Here is a 27916-nt window from a genome sequence, read left to right on the forward strand (position 1 = left end):
ATGTGTTAGATTTATATTTGGTTTTAGTACTAATTTTGGACTGAATCAGTTCTGTTGGATGTCTTCAACTACCTAATGCCCCTTTCTACTGGGTGACAAGTTGACAACTGACACGTACGGGTGTTACAATAATGGCAGTCCACAATAGGAACCGTAGTCCGCTCCCCATACGGGTGATATTCGCCCCATATACTTCCCCCAATCAAGGAGTTATAACTCCTTGCCCCAATACTCCGGCTAACTCTAACCTGCACTTAGCATATGGGACCCCGATATCTAGGACTACCATTCCTGTCACACCGGTACATAGTACATACGCTCGTATACAGTATGTATGTTGCAGTATTACACATAGTACATGTACTTCCAAACCCCTCAAATCCTCAAACGTGATAATTAATCACTGATTAGCGATGATTCGAATCAAACTAATTCGAAATTATTATCAAAGCCTAACTTAAGCTATAAATAATTATAACTCGTGGTTGAATTATTTGCATATAATCAATTCCGTTTGTGTTCAATTATACGGCACCCAAGTGTTTGTTTAATAAATATTATACACACAATTGCACGAATGTATCTTTTTTTGTATAAGGAGCTGACAATCAATAATGCATGGTTTATAAAGGCCAAAAATCGGGACGCAAATATATACATAGGCCAGTATGAAAACCAACTAAAGCTAGCGACACAAAAATAAAACGCAGCAAAAGTCAGCAGCACAATATTTAATGCCTGCCTAGTAACGTGTAAGATTACCAAAGTGAAGACAGTGTAGAATTACTGTCAGGAGCCAGAACCCCCTTGAGTTTATTCGTTGTAGAGGTTGGGTCTAGATTGTGCGGCGAAATAGCCCCCTTCGCTTTGAAGACGTTTTCATTTATCAACTGATACCTAAATTAATACGATACACCATGCCTTGCGATTTCAACGGTGTTTGGAAACATGACAAGACTGAAAACTTTGATGCATTTCTGGATGCTCTTGGTAAGTTGGAAAATCATGATGAAATGTACGATTACTAATATGAATATCTTTTGCGCCTGCTTTTAAATGAACAATGTAAAGTTGCAAAGGCGTGGTTACATCTACCTGAATTTACCCTCTTGCCTGGACTCTGAAATATAGGATAGTTTCAATGAGGTTTGAGCGTCCAGAAGATTTCGCAATACTTAATGGTTTCATGCTCTCTGTTCGGATTAGTTAGCTTAAAGTCTGTGTCTATTGCAATGGAATACCGCCCATTGATTACTTTGAATTAAGTCAACAAATCAGGACAATGAAGCTCCATTCTACATTGAGTTATTCTCCTCACGGCCTCTGTGCCGTTTAGGCTGAGAAAAAAAACGTAGGTGGCAGCTGTTGAAGTTGATGGTAGGAAAAGCCGAAAACGTTAAGTAGAAAAATTCTTAAATCTCGAGAGAGGAGGAGGGGCATCTGACTTCCACCCCCCCCCCCCCCCCCCCACCCCCCACCTCCAATCCCCACGCGCACACAACCTTGATAAATACTGCCATTTTGTGTGTGATGAAGTCACATATGCTAGGGGGCACACGTATATAAACACACCAATACACCCCAAAGGACCTTACTATTAGGTTTAGAGATGCGCGCGCGCGTGTGTGTGAAGCCTGTGGGTAGGGGACAGCGGCTGCGGTCTGCTTTTACTCTAACATATAATCGCGTATTAAGGCAGTTACCTTTTCCTATTCCAAATTGCAATGGACATTTTTAGATTACTGCCGCTTCTATGTCTTTGTGAAAGGGCATATTCAGTAGCATGAATGTGTCACCATGGCAATGAGTTCTTCTCAGTAGATATGTTTGAGATTTTGCCACGTTTTACCTTTTTATTTACATATTATCAGCCTACACTAACGTAGTTACTGTGTTGCAAAGCCAATTCAACACACCAACTGGTTTTTATGCAAACGTTTTTCGCAAAAATCTTTAGGAGTAAACGCCGCAAAAAGGAAGATAGCAGCGGCTATAACGCCAGTAATGGAGATAACACAGGACGGTGACAAGTTTGTGGTGAACGCGTCAGGGGGACCAGGAGGGGCCACAAAACTGGAGTTCACCATAGGACAAGAATTTGAATCCGAGATGTTTGGCCATAAAATGAAGGTAATTATAGTTCAAAATGACCCTGCATCCTGTCATTCTACTTGGTAATATTTGTGAAGAAAAAACGAATCCTTAAATGCAAGGCAAAACAAAGATAAATGGTTCATACATTTAAATTATCAAATACAATCCGAAAAACTTTCATACCGCTAGTTTACGGCCAATCTGGAAGTAGGCCTGCATCAGACTGATGTGAATATTTGATAATTTTCGTTATGATCCAACTACAAAGCCAATGAAGGTTTTGCTCTAAGAGTTTTGCATATTGAAAAACTAATGAAAAAGGTGCCCTCCCTCACCTCACTACGTTTTGCTCATTTTCAGAACAAGCCGAGTTGGGACGGTAACAAACTGAAGATGATTATGACGCCCTTGGGTGATCTGAAAGGTCCGATAGTCATCACCAGAGTGGTTCAAGGAGATGAATTAAATCAGGTCATTCATTTTATATATTCATCAAATCATTTCTAATATATGCACCTTCTTTTAACAGTTAAAGTTGAATCCCTGAAAGTCGGTCTTTCCACGAACATCCCTAAACGCAGATGCAGTAGTATATAAAGCCCCCTTTACACTGGACGGCGTCCTTTCTGCGACCATGGAATTTGGCATCGCTGTGGTCTTAATAAGGAGGCTCGAGCATTGATTTTGTATCAGAATGAATGCTCAGTGATCGGCCAGTTGTCGGCACGTAAAGTATTGTAATTTTTAACTCTCAAATGGGGCCGTACTGCTGGACGCAGAAAGGACGCCGTCCAGTGTAAAGGGGGCTTTAATGACACATCCGTGAAATGCATGTATGTATATTGGCTGATATATATATCTGAGGGGGCATTAAAAATTATATGTAACTTCTGACCCATCTGCCTAGAAAAATAGGTATATGTACCTAAGGGCGTGTTTTAATCAAGCTTGATTACACGTACCCTACATTTGCAACTGTGAGTATACAGCGAACAGATAAATACACGTGGTCTAAATGCCCCCCCCCCCCCCCCCCCCCTCCCAATAGACCACTCTATGCCAGAGAAATAACTGAAATTCTTATCAATTTCAGAGGATGGAGGTTGGAAATGTAATATGCACACGCATCTTCAAAAAACAGTAGTCCCCGCCTAGTCAAGAAACACCCGGTTTTGACTATTTATCCGGAAAAAAGATGATCTGTGCTTGTTGTTCAGCCGTTTAACTACTAGTCTGTGTTGATGTTAGTTATTTCAGATAGCAGGGATAAATATACGGACACTGCCCCAGGAACCGTTTTTTAAACACTTGAGGACGTTTTCTCGTAGAAAATGGAAAACTAGATTTCTCGTCTTCGATGAGGAATCGCATCACTACATGTACATAACGTACTCCATAATAGTGCGAGATAGATTTTGAAAAATTTTCTAGATATTTTGTTAATAAAACGTTTTCCTTGATTATTTTTCTCCTTTACATATTGCACGTGAAAAATAAACGCATTTTAGAGAATTAGTTTGTTTCTTTCTTTACCACGCATGCGGATCCGTCAACTCGTGTCTGGAAACCCGCACTGTGTTGAATCTGGCTTGATGTTGTGAGAAGCGCCCATAGCACATGTATTTTTTAACTACTTCAATTTCACTCAATACTTATACCGTTACGGTATCTCACGTGTAAATGAACATTCTTTTATCAACAGCCTTAATGAAAATCACGTATAATTTTATTTCAAATAATTACAGTCCCTATCCGGCCCAATATAAAGATATATCATTACAGTAAGAGCGACCGTCATAATAAGCTTGGTGGTCTCAACGCTAAATTTCTCATGCAAACTGTCAGGTATATAGGCTGGGAAGGTATGGCATACAGGCGGGGAGGAACGGAAGACTTGTGTCTAACGCTTCTCGCAATCTCACAAAAGAGAGAAAGAATAAAGAACTCCGTAACTGAGAAAAGAATAAAAATCTCTGTAACTGAGACATACCACATGCTTATGGAAGAGTAACTTTAGTGTTACTCTATAGTTAGAACCAACCATTATCAAACAGTTTTATAAACCCCACCCCTTCATTGAACACTGTAATATCTAGAAAATAATGGCGATTTACAAGCCTGTGTGTCCACAAGCGGCACAAACTATCCAGATCGTAAAAGATATCTCTCAATCACTAGGTCTCTCTCTTTCTCTCTCATCAACAGGTTTTAACCCATAAAAGGGCATCTCGTATTGTGCTCTTTCTATAGGTTACGGTAATACAACAGTAACAACTATAGTACCAGACAATGTAACACATTAGGTAAGTAGAACTACAATCCGACGGTAGCCAATGTAGAAATATTATACAGCAGTTAGGTTTCTTCAGGTGTACAGCATGGCTTCATATAAAAGAATATCAACAGTATTTTAGCTAATTAATTAGTCCACCACTTGCTTCTGGGCAATCTGTCTGTAAGTACACAAAATAATAATAATAATAACATGGACTCTGTCTACAAGTCGCAGTATAACAATATTATTACAATATAATCATATCTACATTATAGAATGTATTTCCATGACGAGTGTACATGAATTTGGCATGGTTCTCAATCACAGTAGGCAACCTCCAACTTCTATCACCAAACTCTCACAGTTTTCAGACCACCTTCTAGCCAATTCTATTACAATAAATAATAAGGTCAATCACAAGGCTTTGGCTACTGATCTACTCAGCTCTACTGATAACTGTTACTTAGGTGAACTCTTCCTGCTCTCAGAGCAAAACTTGCTGCTTAACAGTCTTTCATTCTGTAGGTGATCTCCAAGCTATGAAACATTACACAAACATTCTAGTTTTCTCTGTGATAAAGGTGAGAATCCAAATGTAACCCAAAGAGCTCAGCTCATCCTACATCAGCACACAGTGGCCAAGCTATGATGTCTATGTCTTGAGGAGAGTGTTATGTACAGGTCTGCACTGTACCAGACACAGGCTTGTATCAATATCAAGAAACCCATCACAGAACCATCATTAATACTACATGCAAGTTAATTAAATATCTGCTAAACTGAATATTTTGAAGTGTGGCTTAAGTTATTCATTTTAGAAAAGATTACATACAATTCTTTGAAAGGGGTTAACAAGTCCTTCAAATATACAATAAGTGGAGATTTATCCCAGCAGTAATTTTATACAACACCACCACTTCTTGTTATATAGCAGTATAGTAAATAAATATTAGCATGCCTAGTAGTCTATATGGAATATAATCACAAGCATATAGAGTATAGCTCACTGAAGAATAGTTTTCACAAACATGATGAGGCCACATATGCCAGTCAGCCTTATATCTACTTAATCTACATATACACAAACATTCGCAATAATATTCATATAAAAGCAATTGCATATGACATTCAGATTATCTGTTTAATACACAGGTGTCCAGACCACTCACAGACAATACTGCACTGGTGGTGAGAACACTATACCTAATGCTCTCATCTGTTATTGGAATAGTAAACACTTGCCATCATGGACACTTGTCATCATTTAAGAATCACTGCCATAAAACTCTCAAAACTGATAAATGTGGTGGTAAAATTTTCTGCCCTCTTGATACTTATAATGCCCTCAACTAGTTTATGTGTCAAAATAAAAGGGGTCTTGAATAACCCACCACGGGCCAGGAAGCACAGTATCTCTCCATGCAGTGAAAATCTGTGAGAATCTGGAATTTGTGTCTAATTGACTCAGTCAACTGTACATTTGACTGAAATAAGCTGCAATCACATGGAAGCAAGCATTTTTTTTCCATTGTACTTTGTCTTTAACAATAAAATGATATTCATACTTAACAGAGCATTATGAAATATGTATGAAAAAAGCAACCATTTGCAAAACATTCTTTATCTTCTTTTTTTTTTTTCAACAGTTTCACTTTATTGTCTTTGCTGTGATTTACTGAGTCTTATTATAGCAAGGACAGGATGCTACCTATCCCAGTCTGTAGATAGAGCAGCACTGCTGCAGCCAATCAGTCCTCTTCCTGTTCCTCCTGTTCTTCCTCTCCGTTAGCTTCCACCTCCACTTCAGCATCGGCCTCTGCCTCAGCTTCTGCTATTTTCTTTTCCAGAGTAAGAATACGCTTCTCATGCTTCTTGACAATGATCTTCAGCTTCCTCATCTCATCCAGTAAAGCAGCAACATCAAGATCTTCAGGCAAGCTCTGGGGAAAGTAAAAAAATGAAAGTAGTATTTTGAACACTGCTGTAATGACTGAAAAAGTTTCAGCTACACAATTAATAATTAAGATAAACAATGCAACACTTTAAAAAATAATATGCAATTGCAATTTAATGACCTGAAAAAAAAATGAAAAGTGCCAAGAGTGCAAAGAGTTAGTACATTATATGTGAAAACATTTAGCCATTTTAATAAATACAACGTTTGTAAGAACTTTTTCTCTGCCTCAAATGATCTCTTGAAAAAGTACCATGACGATATCATTATATGGAAAAGCTGTTTGCTGGTATTATACTTGCTGTTTCTATTTCACTTTAACTTTGAGGATATAATTTCTACCTTGTGTTCCAACTGAAGATGAGCAAAACAACCTGCCCATTCCAACATCTCTCACCCACACACAGCAGTCTACTGGCACCCCCCCCCCCCCCCCCCCATTCTACCATTCCTCACACTGCCCTAGGCATATGAACAACCCCTGTGACACCCAACACCTAGAACAACTCATCACCCACTTTCTAACCAAACCAGAGTACTGACTCAAGCATGGCCTGAGCATGTCTCTCAGGCCTTCCCAACTACCAGACTCGGCACCTACGGGTCCAGAATAAACCGGTATATCTGACCACACTACCCGTTTTCAAGGTGTGTGTCAGATCGCATAAAAGAGTATCATACCCTATCACAAATTCTGTAAGCCTACCTGTCATCCGGGTATCGCGCCTCGTTTGCGTCAAGTAGGAGTCGTATGAATACAACAGACGAATCCCTCAATCAGGGGGTGGAAACGCGCGACTTATATGATTAAGACGAGCCTAGCCGTCAGTACAGGTTTTTGTTTTGTGACCTTGAGGAGCAATTAGGTTTGGTCGTTGCGGCACGCATGAACAGTAGTTGAACTACCACACCTCGGTCTTTTGTTTTTGACAACTGTTCACTCGTCATCGAGGCGCTTGTTCAAGACTACAGGCTGATATCTACTAGTACTACCAGTGGCTTCATTAGTAACGTTCCCACAATACTTAAGTTTTCTGTCCGTGCGTACAAACCCTGAAAAAGGACAGCCTCGCTGACGAGAACAATGGACGTTTCTCACCCCTCTCTAGGATTACCCCTGCCCTCAATCTCATCCATCCCGGTAGTCATGAAAATATTTAACCCCCGACAGAATATGCTTCCGCTATCAAAATTAGGTCTACTTTTCTAAATTAATATATATAAGTTTGCAAGTTCTTATTTACAAAACATCATTGGCTATGTCCGAACCTAAATTTTATGTTAAAAATTGCGGTACTGTCAGATTTTAGCATAAACAGAAAATTGCAGCAGCGCATGAATCTAGATGAGATGCACTACTTTCCAACCCCGCTTAGGATCATTGCTATCACATCGCGCACCAGGCAAAATCGGTGTGGTGGCTGATACTCTGTAATGCGATCTGACACACACCTTGAAAACGGGTAGTGTGGTCTGATAAACCGGTTTATACTGGACCCGTAGGTGCCGAGTCTGGTAGTTGGGAAGGCCTGTCTCTTTATATGTGAATTATAAATAACTGTGATTTGAATTTGAATTCACAAATACAGTCTTAATTAGGCAATATTAAAATAAACTTTTATCATCCAAATAAAATAATAAGCTCAAAAAAGATTCAAAAGGAATACATGAAAAAAAAATGTTTAGACCTGCTAGATGCTGTTGAGTCAACCTGGACTGAAATCTGCAAAAAGTGGGTGCCAAATTGGTGACCTGATGCAAGCACATCTAACAAACTCCCTTGGCTAGTTAGCAGAACAAAAACAACATGTTATGCCATATAAATTTTCTCTGTTCTTCTAGAGAAAAATACAGCAGTGCAGTACATGTCAATTTATTACAGTAATGACTAGATCTTTTTCAATGGGCAAAAATTATCAAACTTTCATATACATATTTTTATAATCACAAAAATTTGAGGTGCTTTTACTGCATAGAACATAACTATAGAGTTTTTAATATTGTTGCTAACACTTAAGTATGATCTAATTTAAAGAAATGATGAATTACAAAATACAGTATCTGTAAAACTCACAATTTTCCCCCATTGAAAAGATATAATTACCATAACAAGATAACACTGAAGTATTGTTTTTCTGATATGCAGCTACATACTTGATGTTACCTACTAAACAGTGTTTGAATTATTTGTTCAGTGCTGAGATATGTTGTCACTGTGAACTGTTAGTAAGTTAGAAACTAGTATAGACAGAATGCATGCCATGTTGCTGCCAGTTTCATCTTTGAAGCAAACAAAAACATCATCTGTTCAAATCAAAACCAAAATAAAGCTAAGAGAAGGTATTACTCTCAGGGTAATGAGGAAGACTGTCAATGGCATATAGGGATAAATAAAAGCAAATCTGCATAATAAAGGGAGGGAGGGGGATGTAAATACAAACTCTGACAAATATCATATTTTATATTTCCAAACTAAATATGCAACTTGTGGAATGAAGGCAACAAGCAGATCACTTGGCAGGTCAAAAGGAATACCCCAACTAATAATTTACAAAACTTCAAGCACTGATAATCAAACTGATGTTGGTAAAAATCAACATTCAATTATTTCACATGCTTAATAAGCCACTGTTTAAGTTTAACTTTCCCTTTCCTTAAACCCCATTCCCCTTTGTTTTTAGATGAAAGAAAACCATTTATTGTTTTCATCATTTTTCAAGCTTTTTCTTTTTATGAGAGCAGTAAATATATCAAACAAGACAAAAGTGAAGAAAGAAATCAAAAGTACAAAAGACATGCCTGAAGTAGGTACCCCCCCCTCCCCCCATCAATTTTAAAAGACAACAAGGCAGCAAAGCTGTCAAATGTACAGACAAAAAACAGGAAATAACTATGCACAAAATATGCTACTGTCAATTCTGATGCAAAAGTACATTATGTTAAACTGCAAATTCAACATCAAATTTTAATGATTGAATCTGACAAACTGCAATGATATGAGTTTATTTCCATTTTTGAAACTTTATTACACAATACACGATAACAAGTTTACCATCATTTTTACATAATCAACTAATAATGTTGTAAAGATGCAGGAAATGCCAAACAAACACTTTTACGTATCTTATTAATTAAATAACGAAACTGTTAACATGCCTAAGAAATGAATCTGAGGAAATGTGAAAAAACGGCATTTCATTAAAATAATGGCCCGATTAAGCTGATTTTTGAACTCAGCCTGCGTTTTAGCAGGAATGACCACTCCTGTGAGTTTCATGACAATTGGCCTATCTGTTTTTCTTATATTTTATTTACTGTGTTGCATATATGCCGAAAAGTGAAGAAAAAAGCATAACTACTAAAACAGTGGCCCGATCATGCCGATTTTTGAACCTGACCTGCGTTATAATAAGATCGATTACTTCTGTGAGTTTCATGACAACAGGCCTATCAGTTTTCCTTGAAATGTGTTTACAGTGTTGCATATATGCTGAAAAGTTAAAAAACAGCATAACTTCCCTTAAAATGGCCCGATCATGCTGATTTTCGAACTTGACCTGCGTTTTATGAATATTCATCAGCTCTGTAAATATACAGCCAAAAAGTAAAACTGCCTTCCACTTATCATGTTTACAATGAAAGTGCACGGCGCCAGCGCCGGCGACAGTGATGGCGACGACGGCAGATACAGGTGATGGCAATATGTACAGACACATCTGTACATATTTACTGTACTGTTTGAGAACAGTAAGTGACATTGTTTTTCTTAAATGGTCATCATGGAAGCAGTGCCCAAATAGGTTTTTTTCAAATTTTGATGCAATATTACATAATGTTTAACAGCATAATAACCATCAATTTTAATAATAAAATATTAGTATCATGGATATTCAGAAAATGTGACTAGCAAAGGTCTTCAGGCCCATGGAACTTCAAAGTCACAACTTGAAAATGCCAAAATGTAAACAAGACAGCACTGTTCTGAAATGTTTTTTTTTCCATTTTTAACAATTTTTTTAACATAAAACAAAATTAACAGGTTACTGCCATCTTTATATGATCAACTAAGAAAATTGATGAGATGGGAAAAATATAAATACAACAGTGTTAAATGTCCAATTTCCTCCATTCTGAGATTCTAAACATAGTGAATGATTAAATCTGACAAACTGCAATGATATGAGTTTATTTCCATTTTTGAAACTTTATTACACAATACATGATAACAAGTTTACCATCATTTTTACATTATCAACTAATAATGTTGTAAAGATACAGGAAATTTCAACCAAACACTTTAACATGTCTTATTAGTTAAATAATGAGACTGTTAACATGCCTAAGAATTGAATCTGAGGAAATGTGAAACAAGACAGCACTGTTCTGACATGGGTTTATTTCCATTTTTAACACTTTTTTTAACATAAAACAAAATAAACAGTTTACTGCAATTTTTATATGATCAACTAAGAAAATTGATGAGATGGGGAAAATATCAATAGAATAGTGTTAAATGTCTAATTTCCTCCATTCTGAGATTCTGAACATAGTGATTAAATCTGACAAACTGCAATGATAGGAGTTTATTTCCATTTTGACACTTTATTACACAATACACGATAACAAGTTTACCATCATTTTTACATTATCAACTAACAATGTTGTAAAGATGTAGGAAATGTCAAACAAACACTTTTACGTATCTTATTAGTTCAATAATGAGACTGTTAACATGCCTAAGAGTTGAATCTGAGGAAATGTGAAAAAACAGCATAACTTCTAAAATAATGCCCCGATTATGCCGAGTTTCGAACTCAACCTGCATTTTAGTAAGATTGACCACTCCTGTGAGTTTAATGACAATTGGCCATTCTGTTTTTCTTATATTGTGTTTACAGTGTTGCATATATGCTGAAAAATGAAAAAAACAGCATAACTACTAAAACAGTGGCCCGATCATGCCGATTTTCGAACTTGACCTGCATTTTCATAAGACTGATTACTCCTATAAGTTTCATGACAACAGGCCTAACGGTTTTCCTTAAAATGTGTTTACAGGGTTGCATATATGCTGAAAAAAGTGAAAAAAAAGCATAACTTCCCTTAAAATGGCCCGATCATGCTGATTTTCGAACTTGACCTGCGTTTTATGAATATTCATCAGCTCTGTAAATATTAAGCCAAAAAGTAAAACTGCCCTCCACTTATCGTGTTTACAAGGAAAGTGCACGGCGCCGGCGACGGCATCGGCATCGGCATCGGCATCGGCATCGGCATCGGCGACGACAGACGCAGGTGATGGCAATATGTACAGACACATCTGTGTCTGTACATAAAAAAGCATGCATTCTCCCCTTTTCTCATGGTAACAAAACAGGTGAAATAACCAAATAAGAAAAAACAAACTTCATTTGTCCCATCAAGAGAGAGACAATAATCCCTGAAATCATTAATTTCTTTCAAAATGAAAGTTATTTTGGTGCACTGCAAAGAAGGGCTGATTATGCTCTTGGCAGAATTTCCGTAAGTTGTGCAAGAAATGACAAAGTGCACTTCAGAGATTATTGAAAAATTACATTAGTCAGACGACAACTCAAGCAACCAAAAGCCAATTTCAAACAAAGACCAACACACACATAAAAATTAAAATATAAAAATAATTACTCAGAAATTAAGGTGGAAGTACATTTTGTGATTAGCTCTCTCCCACATCACTTTCATCTGTGACCTCTACTTCATATTCGGCAAGTTTATCTTCAAGGGATTTTATACGCTTTTCATGGCCCTTGACTATGATTTTAAGTTTCCGTATGTCGCTCATAATTTGCTCCACGTCGAACCCCTGCAGAAGATAATAATAATAAGAATGTCATGGATTAAACTGCTCAAGATATTAGACTGTCAGGAGTACACCATGGTAAGCTGTGGCAAAAGAACAAGGAAAGAATGCCTCAAGTTGAAATAACCAGCGGCATGCAAATGGGAAAACAAGAGCAAGGCAAGGTTAACTTCAAGCTTGCAATTCAAGCAGAGTATGCTTGGGGAAACTGAGCAACCAGCATGGGTAAAACAAAGCCAAAAAATCAAAGATAAAACTGCTATGGAGAAAACTGCTATAATTACATGAAAATAATCACAAAATTAAGAAAAGATGTCTAATTGAATAAGATAAGTTATGAGAATAAATGACCAAAGAACATGCTGATCTAGAGTTATGTGAAAATATGAAAGAAATCAGGCACTGGTAGCACATATTATTATTAAAAGTGTGATTATTTTAGTGTGCTTGGTGGAAAATCATGCTGGAAAACCCATGATGCAGTGGAAAATGCCATGTAGATCAGAACTGTTCAAGTCCGCGATATGTTACCTTTCTAAAGATAATGCATTCTTGCAAAGACTCTTCAACTTTGCTAAGGACCCTTTTCTACAATGTAGTTTATGCAAGTTTTGCCATCCTGATTTTTTCTGTTTGAGAAAAGTTCGACCTAAAACTTGCTTTTTTACTTATAACCAAATTGTAAGACTAGGTTTAAAATAATACTTAGTAGCAGCCCATAAAGTGCAATACAATGTGCAGTGTGTGCCATTAGAACTTCCCACCATGCCAAGTGCAGCACAAGATGAAAACATCAAGAACTGCTGGTACTTTACTGGCATCACACTAGCAGGTCAAATTGATTTTGCTCATGAAAATCAAACATATTCCTCTTCTCTTTGTTCAATGATCATTGATGAGATATTTGTTTCATTTTTCTAAAACTGTTTTTAGTTTTCCCCTCATCTAAAATGCTAGAGTGAGCCAGGAATTACCCTTTGTTGGTTCAGACCAAGGTGCATTTCTTTTGAAAACTGTTCTATTAATCTTTACCTAAAATTTATTATTAAAGCTCTCTTGAACTTATATACATGCTCAAGATCTCAAGACTAATCATCCCTCTCAGACAACAACAGTTGCTTTAACAACTGAAAATTTAGCAACTCCCAAAAGATATATAATGAAGGATGTATTGGCAAATTTTTCAAATTATAAAATTTCTGCCATATCTGCCTATTCTCACAATATCCAATGAGTGCTAATAATACATTATTTCATCTTGTGAACCTTGGTCTGAACGAACAAAATGTAGATAATGTGGATCCTTCATTAAAATTCAACAAGAATAAGGCAATAAAATTAATTGTCATTCACTAACACTGTGTTAGCTTTTCACAACCATCAATAACAACATATTGGAACATGAAATACATATATTATAACACGTATGTGCAAAAGACTGGATAATAAACTAACACAACACACTCATCTAAAATAAGTCACCAGAGATAAGATGCAGAGAACCCATAGTACCCTAACCCTAGCAAACGAGACAGCACATAGTTAATACAACCATCATTTCCATACCGGTGGTAGAGCAGACTCCTGTGGTGCTGGCGCTGATGTTGGCACCGGTGTCGCTGCTGGTGCCGGGGCTGGTGTGGGCCTGGCAGGGGTGTGGGCCTGTAAGGAAGCTGCAGGTTTTTCTTCTCTGGCTGGCGTAACTGCTGCAACTACTGGTGCATGTGAGACGTTCTCCTGCTTGGCTTGAGGGACTGCCCCAGAAACAGCAGCTTTTTTCATTGGAAGTTTGTTGAGGATATTAGGTTTGGATGCAGGTATTAGATTATTTGGAGCTTTGTAACCAGACTTCATTGTTACCTAGAAAAGAATACAAATTAGGGAGGAATTCTTAGAATACATTGCATATTACATGTTAAATTGCTATAACTTCAAAGGCTCAGCTTTCCATGTGATCTTCTTTTAATCTGTCCAAAAAATTAAGAGAAGACAGTTTCAACAGACTCACACATGCTTAAAGAGAAAACTCAAGTTGCCTAAATGTTGGAATTATTCTGTGTAAATACAAATATTCTTGGTCTTACTAAAACAGGGTCAGCGTCCATTCCACTGAAGAATTGTTCTGCTGTGATGGCAGGGACATCTGACGCTGTGTCTGGGTACAAATCATCCTGGAATAGCTCAGACTAAAAAAAATAAAAAGACTTGAATTGGTTTTTGTATTGCTAAGTTCAAGCTTAGCCTATATAATTACTTTTCACCAAATGCTGATTGTACTTTACTTTGATTTTAGGCAATGAAAGAGTTTTATCACTTTTTTTACTGACAGAAAATGAAATTAATAGATTTCTGAAGTCTTTTGCCTAATTTCATCCCAAATAAGTTAATCCCAGTTAAAGAACTAGAGGATCAGAGAGGCGATACCGCCTCCGAATATTGTACCACCAGCTGGAGCAAGCGCATTCGTATAGACCCCCACATACACAAAATAAGGGACACAGCCACCAGTTTTGTGCTTGACAAGCTGTAAAAATGCAATCAACAAGAATTTTTAAACTATTGCAAAAAATATATATGGTACAATCAAATTTAAGTTCTTCGTAAGGTAGGTCAAGGGTCAATTTCAAGGTCACAGTAAATTGCCAGTATATGACTTCCTATTCAAGTTCAAGAGTAACTATGGACCTATCTCTGTCAAGTTTGAAGTTAAAAGAGAAAGAAATTAGCAGAGTTCAGTTCATGATAAAAAGTAGGTCAAAGGTCAATTTTAAGGTCACATTTAGATTGCCAGTATATGACTTTCTATTCAAGTTCAATAGTAACTAAGGACCTATCTCTGCCAGTTTTGGAGATAAAAGGGAAGCAAAATTTGCAAAGTTCAGTTTATGGTGAAAAGTAGGACAAAGGTCAATTTTAATGTCACATTTATAATGCCAGTATATGACTTCCTATTCAAGTTCAATAGTAACTACGGACCTATCTCAGCCAGTTTTGGAGATAAAAGGAAAGCAAAATTTGCAAAATTCAGTTTATGGTGTAAAGTAGGTCAAAGGTCAATTTTGAGGTCACATTTAGATTGCCAGTATATGACTTCCTTTTCAAGTTCAATAGTAACTATGGACCTATTTCTGCCAGTTTTGGAGATAAAAGGGAAGCAAAATTTGCAAAGTTCAGTTTATGGTGAAAAGTAGGTCAAAGGTCAATTTTGAGGTCACATTTAGATTGCCAGTATATGACTTCCTATTCAAGTTCAATAGTAACTACGGACCTATCTCAGCCAGTTTTGGAGATAAAAGGAAAGCAAAATTTGCAAAATTCAGTTCATGGTGTAAAGTAGGTCAAAGGTCAATTTTAAGGTCACATTTAGATTGCCAGTATATGACTTCCTATTCAAGTTCAATAGTAACTACGGACCTATCTCAGCCAGTTTTGGAGATAAAAGGAAAGCAAAATTTGCAAAATTCAGTTCATGGTGTAAAGTAGGTCAAAGGTCAATTTTAAGGTCACATTTAGATTGCCAGTATATGACTTCCTATTCAAGTTCAATAGTAGCTATGGACCTATCTCTGCCAGTTTTGGAGATAAAAGGGAAGCAAATTTTGCAAAGTTCAGTTTATGGTGAAAAGTAGGTCAAAGGTCAATTTTAAGGTCACATTTAGATTGCCAGTATATGACTTCCTATTCAAGTTCAATAGTAACTATGGACCTATCTCTGCCAGTTTTGGAGATAAAAGGGAAGAAAAATTTGCAAAGTTCAGTTCATGGTGAAAAGTAGGTCAAAGGTCACTTTCAAGGTCATAGTAAGATTGCCAGTATATGACTTCCTATTCAACTTCAATAGTAACTATGGACCTATCTCTGCCAGTTTTGGAGATAAAAGGGAAGAAAAATTTGCAAAGTTCAGTTCATGGTGAAAAGTAGGTCAAAGGTCACTTTCAAGGTCATAGTAAGATTGCCAGTATATGACTTCCTATTCAACTTCAATAGTAACTATGGACCTATCTCTGCCAGTTTTGGAGAAATAAGGGACTAAATGTTATAATTTTGGAGTTACCATAATGTGCCTTAAATTTCGTACAGAAAAAATTAATTAAAATAAAGAAAATGTCATTTTGGTCAAAATTCTTGAAATAGGAGGTGCTCTGAAGTTTCAGAAGTTCAAATTTGATGAAATAATGTCATTTTTGAACACAAGTTGTCTGCTTTGCCAAGCCTTATGTTTTATTTTTCCAGAGTTCAAAATTTATTATCCATTACCGTACTGCACATTTTGCTTTTACCACCAATATGTACTTTTTGATACAGCGTAACTCGAAAACCGTATGGAACACAAAAAAACCGAGACCACCTCCAAAGTTGGGCTTTACATGCTCTACAAAATGCAAAAAAGAATGGGTCTCTAGCATTAACGGTTCCCGAATTAGAGACAGTTTTCAGTTTCGGTATCTTATGGCCGCTACTCCCGTGAAAATGCACCGATTGACCCCAAATTCATGGAGATGAAAGATGACCTGAAGGGTAACACCTTCCAATAATATTATTGGTTAAGTCTGTGTGGTGTCTGAATAACAGGGCAAATAATTTTTTTTTCGTAAAAAATTTCATTTTTTTGAAAATTTTGGCCCATTTGACCTTGAAGTAAAGGTCAAAGGTCAAATCCAAGGGTATATTTGAAATCTACACATATGACTTTTGGAAAGCCGTCTATAGAAATTTTTCCCATAACTCCTTCCGTAGGGTAGATAATTAGCATTTAATTTTGCCATTTTTAGACAAGGGTGCATTGCAATGAGTGCCACACCCAAACCCCAATACCGACAAAGCCCAAATTTTACGTGGAACGAGTTGAGATTATAGGTGACCTAAATCCATGAGATGGGTACGGGGCCCTTACCGTCTAGGAGGAGAAGCGGTAAGGGTAGCCGTCTGGCGGAGCCAACGGAGCCGGCGGAACGATCCGGACGGGACCGAAACCATGTGTACCGCCAGCGCTAACGCTGGTGGTACAATAACATGACTTATTATGTATTGTGACAGAAAACAAACTACATTCAGGGAGAGCTCACCTTCCTGGGCACTATCATAGAGATTGGTTCACAGAGACCTTTCTGGTGCAGCTTGTAGAACCTACAACAATAGGGTAAGTATGTAGTAATTACCAGCAGCACGTAAAAGTACATTTTTCTATTTATCTCAAATACTTAAGACACAAAAAATCTTGTCCTTTTATGTCAGAATAAAGACAACATTGACAAGCTGTCAGTACCGTCATTTCGTTCTCTTACCTGGCAACTTCACAGATATTCACATCTAACCCTCTCTGACCTGGCTAATTCACAGCTACTACCAGCTAACCCTCTCTTACCTGGCTACTTCACAGTTACTGACAGCTAACCCTCTCTGACCTGGCTACTTCACAGCAATTAACATCTAACCTTCTCTGGCCTGGCTAATTCACAGCTAATGACAGCTAACCCACTCTTACCTGGCTACTTCACAGCTATTAACATCTAACCCTCTCTTAGGCATCATTCCTATGCCCCTCTGTGGGTCCTTTGAGGAGTAGGAGTTCAGGTAGTACACATTGTCTCCTTCCACCTCAAAGTACATTATTTTACTGTCCCCCTGGATGTAAAATAGAAAATGAATTTAATGATAAACTCAATAATACTACAATGTAGGTGGATAAAATGTTAACCATCTATAGTATATCATAATAAAATATGTCGTAAACATTTAATAAATGGTGTATTTAAGGATTTAAACCTTCAAATCCAAAATAGCATTATCCTCAAAAAGGATTACCTACAAACATAGCACTATGAAATTAAGTTGCACAACTTTACACAGTTAACATCATGGTAACTCTTGGAAAATGAATGGAGGGTTAAGTTTGACATTTTTCAAAAACAAGTCTGTTTGTATAAATATATTACCTTTCCAGCAATATAAACCACTCCAGTATCCACATCATACATCGGGAAAAGCACTCCATTACTCTGGTCTATATCTTCTTCTACTAAGTTCTCAATGGTGCCATCACCTTTCTGTAAAGAAGCAGGGGTGAAATATAACCAAAATAAATTGATAGTCATGAACTGCACACCAATATTTTTCAACTTAAAATTAATTTTTCCAAATGGTAACAACAAAGAAGCAAACAGCATCAAAATTGCAATTTAGATTTTAAAGCTTGAATCATGCAATGACATAAAAAATGGTTTTTATTTGGAAGCTGGTTGAAAAGAAGCTTACGTCCTGCCACAGGCCATATTGCCTATCACTCATCTTGGAGAACCCAGTGGTGAAAATTCTGCCATCCTTCAGGACTGTTAGATTAGACGTCTTTGATCCAGCATGGCCTTTACCTTCCTGAAATAGGAGAGAAAAAAAATAGTGTGAATAAATGCTAAATTTTTGACATAACTGTATAAGCAACACATCTATTCAGAGGTTATATCAAATTACTTCTAGCAATTTGCCACCAAGCCACTTGAGTAAAACAAAGTGCAGAGTCAAAGCAGCATATGGTATATTGAAGGCATATTCAATGGCAAACTTAGATTATTTGTATGGTGCCCCAATTACTCCCTCCCCGAGTAACATGAAAATCATAAAAAAATATCAACTTACAGCTATGACAGCTGTTGTCCTGGGGTCCAGTATCCTCAGGTACTTGTCTTTGCATGATGTGACTATCTTGGAGCCATTGTAATTCCAGGCCACACTGTAGATTATTGCTGGCATTGTGATTATCACATTGGCCATGCCCTGACCAACATCCCACACTATTATTTTGTTATCTGATCCTACAAAATAGAATAAAAATGGTTACAGAGAGAGAAAATTGAACATCACATAATAAATGCATCACTCGCCCTGTATTGTCCAAAAAGTAAATACTCACCACTAGAAAATTAATTAACTATAATAGTTAATTCCGATGTGTACACAATCAACATTCCAAATAACTACCAAACACATCAAAACTAAGCAACATGAGAACCAATGAGCAGGTCCAGTTTCCATGGCAACTCGTCTACCAGCCTTTGCTTACCTGCACTAAGTAAGACATTGAAGGCAGAGGGGTGCCACTGGATCAGCCCGACCCTCCTCTCATGCTGCATGAGGACCACAGCAGGCTCTGTAAGGTTGGTGTGGAGTCCCCCGTTAGGGATGGTCCACACCATCACTGTGCAGTCCTCAGAGGCACTGGCTATCACGTCATCATTGTGTGGACACCAGGCTATGTCCAGAACTGCCCCTCTGTGCCCCACTACCTGGGGGGAATTCATCTCCACTCTCCCCGTCTGGAGGAAAGAAAAATAGACAAGCTGTATTAAGAATGCCAAAATTTTCCTTTGAGTTCATTTTTTAGAGCGAATTAACAAAAGTTCAATCTAAATTGAAGCAATCACTCCCCTTTTCCATCACCCTTGCAATTGGCAGAACACCTGAGATTAAGACCGAGTCTGACAGTATTTCCAGTCATGCAATTAACATAATGTGGGCAAGACCAGTGCATAAAATGGTGTACACCAGGAATGCATATGGAAAATTAAGATTAAGCTTCTTATCAGTTACTAGTACTATTTGTCCAGGCAGAGTGCTTTTGTCTATTTATTATAATAATTATATATTATAATGTGAACAGAATAATCAATTTATCTGATTATTTCTGAGACTAAGAGGGGCAAAACAATGGTCAAAGGTGTTCAGAGAAAGAAATGGTTTAAAGGAAAAAGAAGTTGTAGATTATAGTTTTCGTCAGATCTGATTAAATAGTATATTGGGATAATGTCTTTAGTCTAAATAATTTTTTTTCTAAACAGGAAATTTCTTTTTAATTTTTTCATGTCCTGTATTCTTATTGATTCTTATTTGAAAGTATGAAAGCACCAGATATGCATTTTAATTGTTGCAACAGTCACAGTCTAGATACTTTCAGGTTATATAATATAGTCCACTTGCCAACAAAGATAAGTATAGTACAGATATCCAACTAACTTGTCTTTTTTTCCCAAAAATCAGCCATTATCATTCCAACACACTGACAAAAAAATCTAAATATATACAAAGCTGTATGTGTTGTGTTTGGAGTACGTGTGACAGGTGTGACAAAGTGAAATGGTAGAAGTTCTTGATGTCCTGTATTGTAGGGTTATGGAGCATATTTATACTGCACTTCCGTTTTTTTATAATGTTTATGAATATAGGCATTAAAAAGAGTGAAGAAAAGTGAAATTGAAAGTGAAATATTCTTTGGAGGTGCATTCTTAGGTCTATCTTAAATAAACAGCTTGACTGTTATTTCTTTTGAAAAAATTGGGGACAACTGAAAATAAATTCAAAATCTGTTTTTCATCACAAAGTAGTTAATAGAAGTACACCTTATGGTCAAATCCAGTACAAATAATATACTCTTTTTATACTTGGCTGTAAACAAGAAAAAGTTTGAATAGCTTACTTTGTAAATATAAATGGATTTCACCTCAACTGACTGGTGGAAGAATTGCTGATATTTGTTTCTTGTGACTCATTTTTGTGAAAGAAGAAGAAAGAAATGTTTTCTTCCTTAAGTTATTTTTCCCTGAGTTATTTGAAAAGGCAGAGGTGATTTTAGCATATATGCACATACCTGTTTGCTGGACACCTTGGTCTATAACAATTCACTTTAACACGCATCACAAACACTCAAATACCTACAGATTTTTTTCGCATAATTCAATTAAATGTTTCTGCATCTTGGCATATGTTCTCTCGTACCAAACAACCTTGTTAGAAAACAAAAAAGACTGTAATCTATTATTAATCCTAATCCTTCCACAACATCAACAGCAAATTAAGATAACACTGCTCATTGCTGTTTTTTTAGCTTACAATGAGCCATGTATACAAAGAGCAGTGTAGTTAATAACATGGAGAAGTTGTCCAGACACAATGCAGCATTATTTAAGTTGTTTGTGGGTATAGGTGAGCACTCCCATTGCCATGCAGACCCTCTCAGTGGAGCCACAGCTTATCCATCACTTTAATGATGCACCTTACATAATTTGGACATCTGAAAGGGACAAGGGAAGACTGTATGGCTTATCTATTTCTTAATCAAACAGTTCAGGACTATCAGTGACATACTGAAATTCTATACCCGGTTTTCCTGTACATTTGTTCTAACAAATAAAAAGGGTGTATTTAAGTAAATGATATCACAAACACGGAGAAATCTTCATATTGCCTCTCGAGTCACCATATAAATATGCATACATCATTTGACTGAGCTATATATACTACCACAGTGAATGGATAATGTTTTGAAAAATGTATATCAACTAATAATCATTTTTTCTCTCCACAGTTGCTGTTGAAGTAGGTTAAAATTGGAAACTTTCATACATATTGAAACATATGAAGGTTTTTTAAACTTCATTTTGCCATATGCTGACACTGCTGTTCAGATAAAAGTGGGAAAAAATATCATCACATTTAAGAGTGAACAGGTAATGGAACCCTTCATGTTATCAACTTGTTTTACTATAGTTCAGATTATATAAAATGATGTTAATTTGCTCAACATGCAAGACAGCAGATTCAAGAAAAATTGCACCTAAAGAAATGGCAGAAACTATGAGGGGGAAAGACCTGCTTAGAGCTTAGCTCTAGACATATTTGTAGACAACCTGTGCGAGGGCAACCCTTGTGACCTTTTAACCACCATGCTCCCTCTTGGCACATGTGATAAAATTCTTGGCGTGATCTGGTATTGAATAAAAACACAATGGGCACACTGCCATCTTTCCCCAAAGCACTTCACCCAAGCCAACCTTTCAGACACACACTCTGTGATGTGTATATATCACTATCACCTTTAGGGAAAGCAAAGCATTGAATTTTGTAAACTAAAAAACCTTTCAATTTGTATGAGGGTTTATTGTAATCTCAAAACACTTAACTAAATACAAACTGTTTTTAATTTAAAACAAATGTGAAACAGTGTGAGGAACAGGGAAAAACATCAAGATAGACAGACTGGCCCTGCTTTTGAAGTGATACCCTTCCTGCATGCACCTTAAAGTTGTTGCTTAGCATGACAGTAGCAATATTAATGTGATTGCACTGTCTAGTTAGAACCCAAGACTGAGTCACTGGCAGAGATTGAGTCTACTTGCTTGATATATCTGAGCAACATGAAGAAGACATAGGGTCTACTTTTTCTATCATAACTTACAGTATCAAAATCTTAAAAGCAGAACTTGATTTCTGGATTTAAACATCTTCCTTTCTTAATTATCCAAGGTGAATGACCTCATGGCTAAGAACATCGACCACACTGTTTATTACACAGCCCAGCACAATGACAGTTTACTGGTGTTACATGGTCAGCTGCCTGTCACATCTTTTCCTATCAGACCAGGCACAACATTGCTCAAGGGCCAGTTTCCCAGAAGAGCTACAGTCAAATATTAAACTAAATTAGATGTCCAAATATTCTTGCCTGCTTGAACCCACTATAATTCAGTAAGTAGTCCACATATATATGAGTCTATTTTAGAGATTTTTTTACTTATTAAGTACTAGTAAAAACAGGCTCTTGTTTTAGACCTATAGAACTTCACTCTCTGCTTCAATAACACAAAATACAATTTTCATGGATAGATACAGAACCAAAGTTGGGGTCTTAATGTTAGGGCCAACTTGTGAGTTATGAAAACAGGACCCCAGGTCTCCAGACGCCAGCCTATCATCAGCAACATTACTGATAGAAGCATTTGTATATTCTGACACAAACTTCTGTAAGTTAGGTAATAATTTAATCATTTATAACCACTTATAAAAATTACAATTCATGTCATGCACTTAATAAGCCATACATTTATCAGGAGACTCAAGGAGGCACAACTGACAATGACAACTCATCAGAAAACAATCAGTTTGATATGTTTGCCTTATCAACAAATGCTCTATTCATAGCTGATTAGTGGCCACAATGCTGGCTATACTTAATATGGACATGGATATGACAAAGGTGAGAGAGGAGACCATACACCTGTATAAGGGAAAACTGACCAAATAAGGCTGTGGACAAGAGCTGCCTGACAATAATCAGGTTCACACCAGGACATGTGCTCACATATCTGGGACATGGTTCACAAATCCTTTTTAAGACCACAGACAAATTATATAGAACTAGATCCTGTACTGTTTGATAAATTTTGGTGTCTAATACTGAGTATAGAGCAATTTCCACAATCAACACTTAAATGGCAAATACTGATTTACCCCCCATCCCAAGATATATGCAGGAAATTGCTACGAGTTTACAGTTATAATATCAGAATGTGTGTGTGTGTGTGTGTGTGTGTGTGTGTGTGTGTGTGTGTGTGTACATGTGGCCCATTCTGTACTATTCATTTTGCATAACAAACAAAATTTTTACACTTTTTTTACTAGATATAATATAATAAATAATTCTATAATTTTTCACGTTCAAAGGTAGGGAGGGGGAGGGGTTCCATACGTTATCTTATCTTATATATCATGTGATAATTAGATCATGCGTCCAATCTTTACATATTAAATCAGATATGGCTTCCTGAATATTATATATAATTTCCTGCTAGCCAAATTAACTAGCTGTTGAGAGATGAGCCACCCGTCAGGTCCAGTGACAGACAACTGAGAAATGCAAGCACATCCCAGATTTTTTCCAACTGTTCGACTTTAAGGAATAACAAATGTTATCATCAGATCAGGCAGGTCTCTAATTCATAGACACTTGGCTACACATCACAGCATTAGAAAAAAAAAGAGGTCAGAGACATTTTCAAATATACAAGTTTATATATATATATATATTATTTTTATTTTACTTATTCATTTTTTTAAAACAATGTCTCTTATTTACAATAAATGACTGAATAAGACACATCAGCCAGGTGTCGTGTTTTTATGGACAAACTTTAAGGCGCTGCTACAAGCTAAACAAAATTACAAACAAATAGCAGACATTCTGTATCGAATACATTAAATCACTGATGCAAACCTCAAGCATGCAGGTTGACATCTGTCCCCACTTACAGCAACTTAGTACACAAATGACACCCATAGGACAAGTGCCCTGCCCTGCTGAAGTGACTCATCAGCCATAAAGTATGGCAACACTTGATGAGTGAAAGACATGTTAAGAACCATAATATCACCATGTCAAACTTAACACTTGTCTCAAAGTAGTCAGGCAATGCAAAACAGAGGGACCACCCCTCCAACCCCACCCTGGGGCAAGGACAAGTTATCTGTGTGTAAGTGAGGATTAGTGGGAGGTAAACTACAAACATTCAGATGGGATCATGTAGATTTAATCACAGGATTTAAAACATGCACTTAAGTACTATATATAAAAAGAGAAATTTATATAGAGAAACTGAATATGGGCATAAGACTTTAGGTTAACAATACGGTAGGGCCTTACAACTGATATATTACCCTGTGGCATGAATCTCTCTACAAAAGAGGTATACTAGCTGACTGCAATGAGGGAGACATAATAAATATATTTAAGCAAATCAACCTTCAGATTATGTCCATTCTAGATAATTGCAATATTATACTAAAATGAAATGCACTGCAGAATTGCGTACAGACAAATATGTGCACAAAAGACAAGCATGATACATACAGCACAGGACACAGTCTGTGCCAAAAACCTTTCAACTTATAGGCCACCTGGGCCACCAGGGTCTGAGAATCTATTGGCAAAATTCACTGGTCCCCAGTCCAATTTAAAAACTAGACTGCAACTGGCTAAAGCCAGTGGCGGAGGATTCCCCTGCAAAATAGGTGTAAAAATGCTCTTACAAGGTCATGTGAAGGTCATGGGTTAAATTTGACCCCATATTCTGAAAGAGCATGTGCGAATTGGGAGGGGGGGAGTCAACAAAACATCACTTTTAGCCCACTTCAATATTTCTCCATTAAATAGCCGAATGACCTTGAAAATGAGGGTCAAGGTCAAATTTGACATTTGATTTGGGGGTTTTGGGTATATGTTTGGGGTAGTTTACTATAGCATGCTATGACCAAAAACCAGTGTTTCATGGAGAAACTGCCAAACTCAAGATTTCTGCAATGTCATAAATATTTAAAAATCTATATTAAAAAAAATGATAAAGCAGTCGCTACCAAAGTATGGCTAACCTTAGATAAATATATAGGGTACCATTTGCCACTATGATCGGGGCTCTGGGATATCCGGTTTCTGAGATCTCGGAAACAAACCTTTTTTTTAGCCCGTTTGGCCATTAGCGACCTTGACCTTGACCTACTTGCATAAAAGTAGGTCATTACATGAGGATTCACCTCAGTATCACTGACTATAAGGCCCATAGCCATACGGCTTATACTTAAGGCCTAATGTCAATTTCAAATTTTACAAATTTTGCCTTTAAAAGCCCCTGTGACCTTGAAAAGTAGGTCAAGGTCACTGAAACTGGGTCTGTGGCATATTCTTGCCATAGGCTACCTATGATAATTATTTCAGATTTTTTGCGAAAAAAAACGCGTCGAAAGAATAATAATAATAATAATAATAATAATAATAATACCAAAAACAATAGTATTCCCCTATGGGGAATCCTAATAATTACCTAAATTAACACATTGAGATTAAACAAGCTCCTGATTACTAATAAGAACAAAGACATGGGATTTCAGGAGGTTAAAAAAAGATATAAACATTTAGCCTGAACATTCATAAAATGAATTGGAGTACATGTTATAGCTTACAAAATTCACAAGCCTGGTCTCGCCAGTAACTGATTGTTTTTCATAAATTTTATTGGCTGGGTCCAATTTTTTTACTGGCATTGGCAGTCAGGCCCGTGGTTAACGTCACAGACTGAGTACATATAACAACAGATGGTCCACTAAAGATATGTACACAATCTTTGCAGCTACACCTCAAATGTAAGGTATTTTTGTATGCACCTGAAGCCTTCACAATGTTACAGGTCATCTATTGCTCCTCATCTAAAGAAAAAACCACCCCAACCCCTCAAAGAAAAAAAATCACGTAAATTCCTTGCTAGTCAAACATGCAGGGCAATAAAATCAAATAAGCATGAATCCACAATGAAATGCAGCAACCAGTCAAGTGGTTTTGGCTCGTAGTTGCAATTCATTATACCACAAGTGTTATAATAGGCTGGTGATACTTCTGGTGTAATAATGACAATCTGAAAGCACTATGGTGACCTGGGAATAAACTCCAATTTATCTCCATCTTATGTGCAAGGCAGAATTTTATGGCATAATTTATTATATTTGCAAATATCTGTGCTATGTAAAACAGCCTAGCAATGGAGGTCTTCACTGTGGAACATGTTTGACAAAATTCCACAAGAGAAAACCACTCTGCACATAAAAACTCACAGAAAATTGTGCTTATTATTCATTATTATTCATTATTATTATTATTATTCATTATGTAATTTTAGAAATTATATTTCAAACTAAACGTTTTAAGTACACAAATAAATGCTATTTTATGATCCCCCCGAATGGACCTATCACTGGTATAATTAGTTTATCTTAATATTAGATATCATAAAAGTAACATTCAATCATATATAAAACAACCTTACTGTACGTGCTTTTCTTGTATTTTAAATTAAATTTTAAAAATCATTATTTAAAAACAAGTTGGGGTCAGCATATTTGCTTAAAAGGACGTATACATCAATTGGTATGCACCTGCCACTGTAGGTCTGGGCAACATGTAATGTCTAGTTTGCTAGTATGGTAACAGTTCCATACTAGTATTATAATATATAAAATAGTTTTCCCTATATTACTCAACATGCAAAGTCTGTTTTGGGTTTGTAAATTGTTAAACCATTTCAGGTATGCTATAATCTCAATTGCAACAAAATGTGGGTACCTATTTTCAAGTATCTATTAACTGTCCTCAACATATAACAGCTGATTTCTAAACCTTGCTTCAGGTGTAACATGCGACTGAATAAATACACTCCTAATTCAGTTATACAATGATGATTCAACACTGAAATATGCTGGACAAACTCCAGGTGCATCAACAGCAATCCATCCGCTTTTCTTCCAATTTTGTTGTGTTGATGGTGATAGCTAATATGTACATGTCACCGGCAGTGTCCAGGTTTTACTGTCTAAATCATAAAACGGAAGTAGAACTCACCTTGTTCAGAGGCAGAACGAGGAAGGATCCTCCCCCTCCGCTTTCCGTGATAACAGCCAAATATTTCGGATTGACAGCACAAAACTGTGAATCCCAACCGCTCTTTGTAATTCTAATGTTTTCATAGCAGTTATCCTTCTTCTCTGCTTTGCCATAGACATGGCGAAATTTACTATGCCTCACCACTCGGACCGACATCACCTAAAAGAGGAAAATGAGTGAAGATAACTTGACCTATTTTTCATCCACTGGGTTGAATTTTAAGATCCCATTCTTGTTTTTTGCTTTCAAAGAGCCTTCACAGACAAACAACACTCCTAATCTTAGAACCATGTCACTGACCTCTTTTAGAGTCTAATACTGATTTCTGAAGTGATGTTTCAGTTGAATTAGACTCTGTCTTCCAGTTATTGGCTTCAAAGCGGAACCGGTATTGGGTATGATGGTGCGCATGTGCAAAGGTCAATATGAAGTGTCTCGTGACAGCTGAACGTGGCATTACGATACCTGAGGGCGGACCTGAAATAGCACGTGGCCCATTTAAAC

At 36.8% G+C, this 27916-nt stretch overlaps 2 protein-coding genes across 4 annotated transcripts; one reads left to right on the plus strand and one right to left on the minus strand.

Moving 5' to 3' along the window:
• Nucleotides 1-675: 675 nt before the first annotated feature.
• LOC106158269 (retinol-binding protein 1-like) lies at nucleotides 676-6094 on the plus strand. Its single transcript, XM_013534185.2, has 4 exons — nucleotides 676-990; nucleotides 1958-2130; nucleotides 2455-2565; nucleotides 3188-6094. Exons 1-4 carry the CDS (start codon nucleotides 918-920, stop codon nucleotides 3236-3238), a joined length of 408 nt encoding a protein of 135 aa, XP_013389639.1. The 5' UTR covers nucleotides 676-917; the 3' UTR covers nucleotides 3239-6094.
• Nucleotides 3803-27886, minus strand: LOC106158271 (coronin-1C). 3 transcript variants are annotated; one of them, XM_013534189.3, is made up of 12 exons: nucleotides 27713-27886; nucleotides 27371-27571; nucleotides 19220-19472; nucleotides 18796-18971; nucleotides 18418-18534; nucleotides 18099-18209; nucleotides 17648-17787; nucleotides 17229-17289; nucleotides 14247-14348; nucleotides 13729-14022; nucleotides 11988-12165; nucleotides 6137-6309 (listed from the first exon to the last, which is right to left on the minus strand). In XM_013534189.3, exons 2-11 carry the CDS (start codon nucleotides 27566-27568, stop codon nucleotides 12019-12021), a joined length of 1599 nt encoding a protein of 532 aa, XP_013389643.2. In that variant the 5' UTR covers nucleotides 27569-27571; nucleotides 27713-27886; the 3' UTR covers nucleotides 6137-6309; nucleotides 11988-12018. The 3 variants fall into 3 exon arrangements, with proteins under 3 accessions (XP_013389642.2, XP_013389643.2, XP_013389644.2); XM_013534190.3 differs by having other exon boundaries at nucleotides 6138-6309; nucleotides 12010-12165; XM_013534188.3 differs by lacking the exon at nucleotides 11988-12165 and having other exon boundaries at nucleotides 3803-6309.
• Between the last annotated feature and the right edge of the window lie 30 nt (nucleotides 27887-27916).

This window comes from Lingula anatina, chromosome 1 (genome assembly GCF_051362555.1).
Source record: "Lingula anatina isolate TDL-2025a chromosome 1, LinAna3.0, whole genome shotgun sequence".
NCBI classification, from domain to species: domain Eukaryota; kingdom Metazoa; phylum Brachiopoda; class Lingulata; order Lingulida; family Lingulidae; genus Lingula; species Lingula anatina.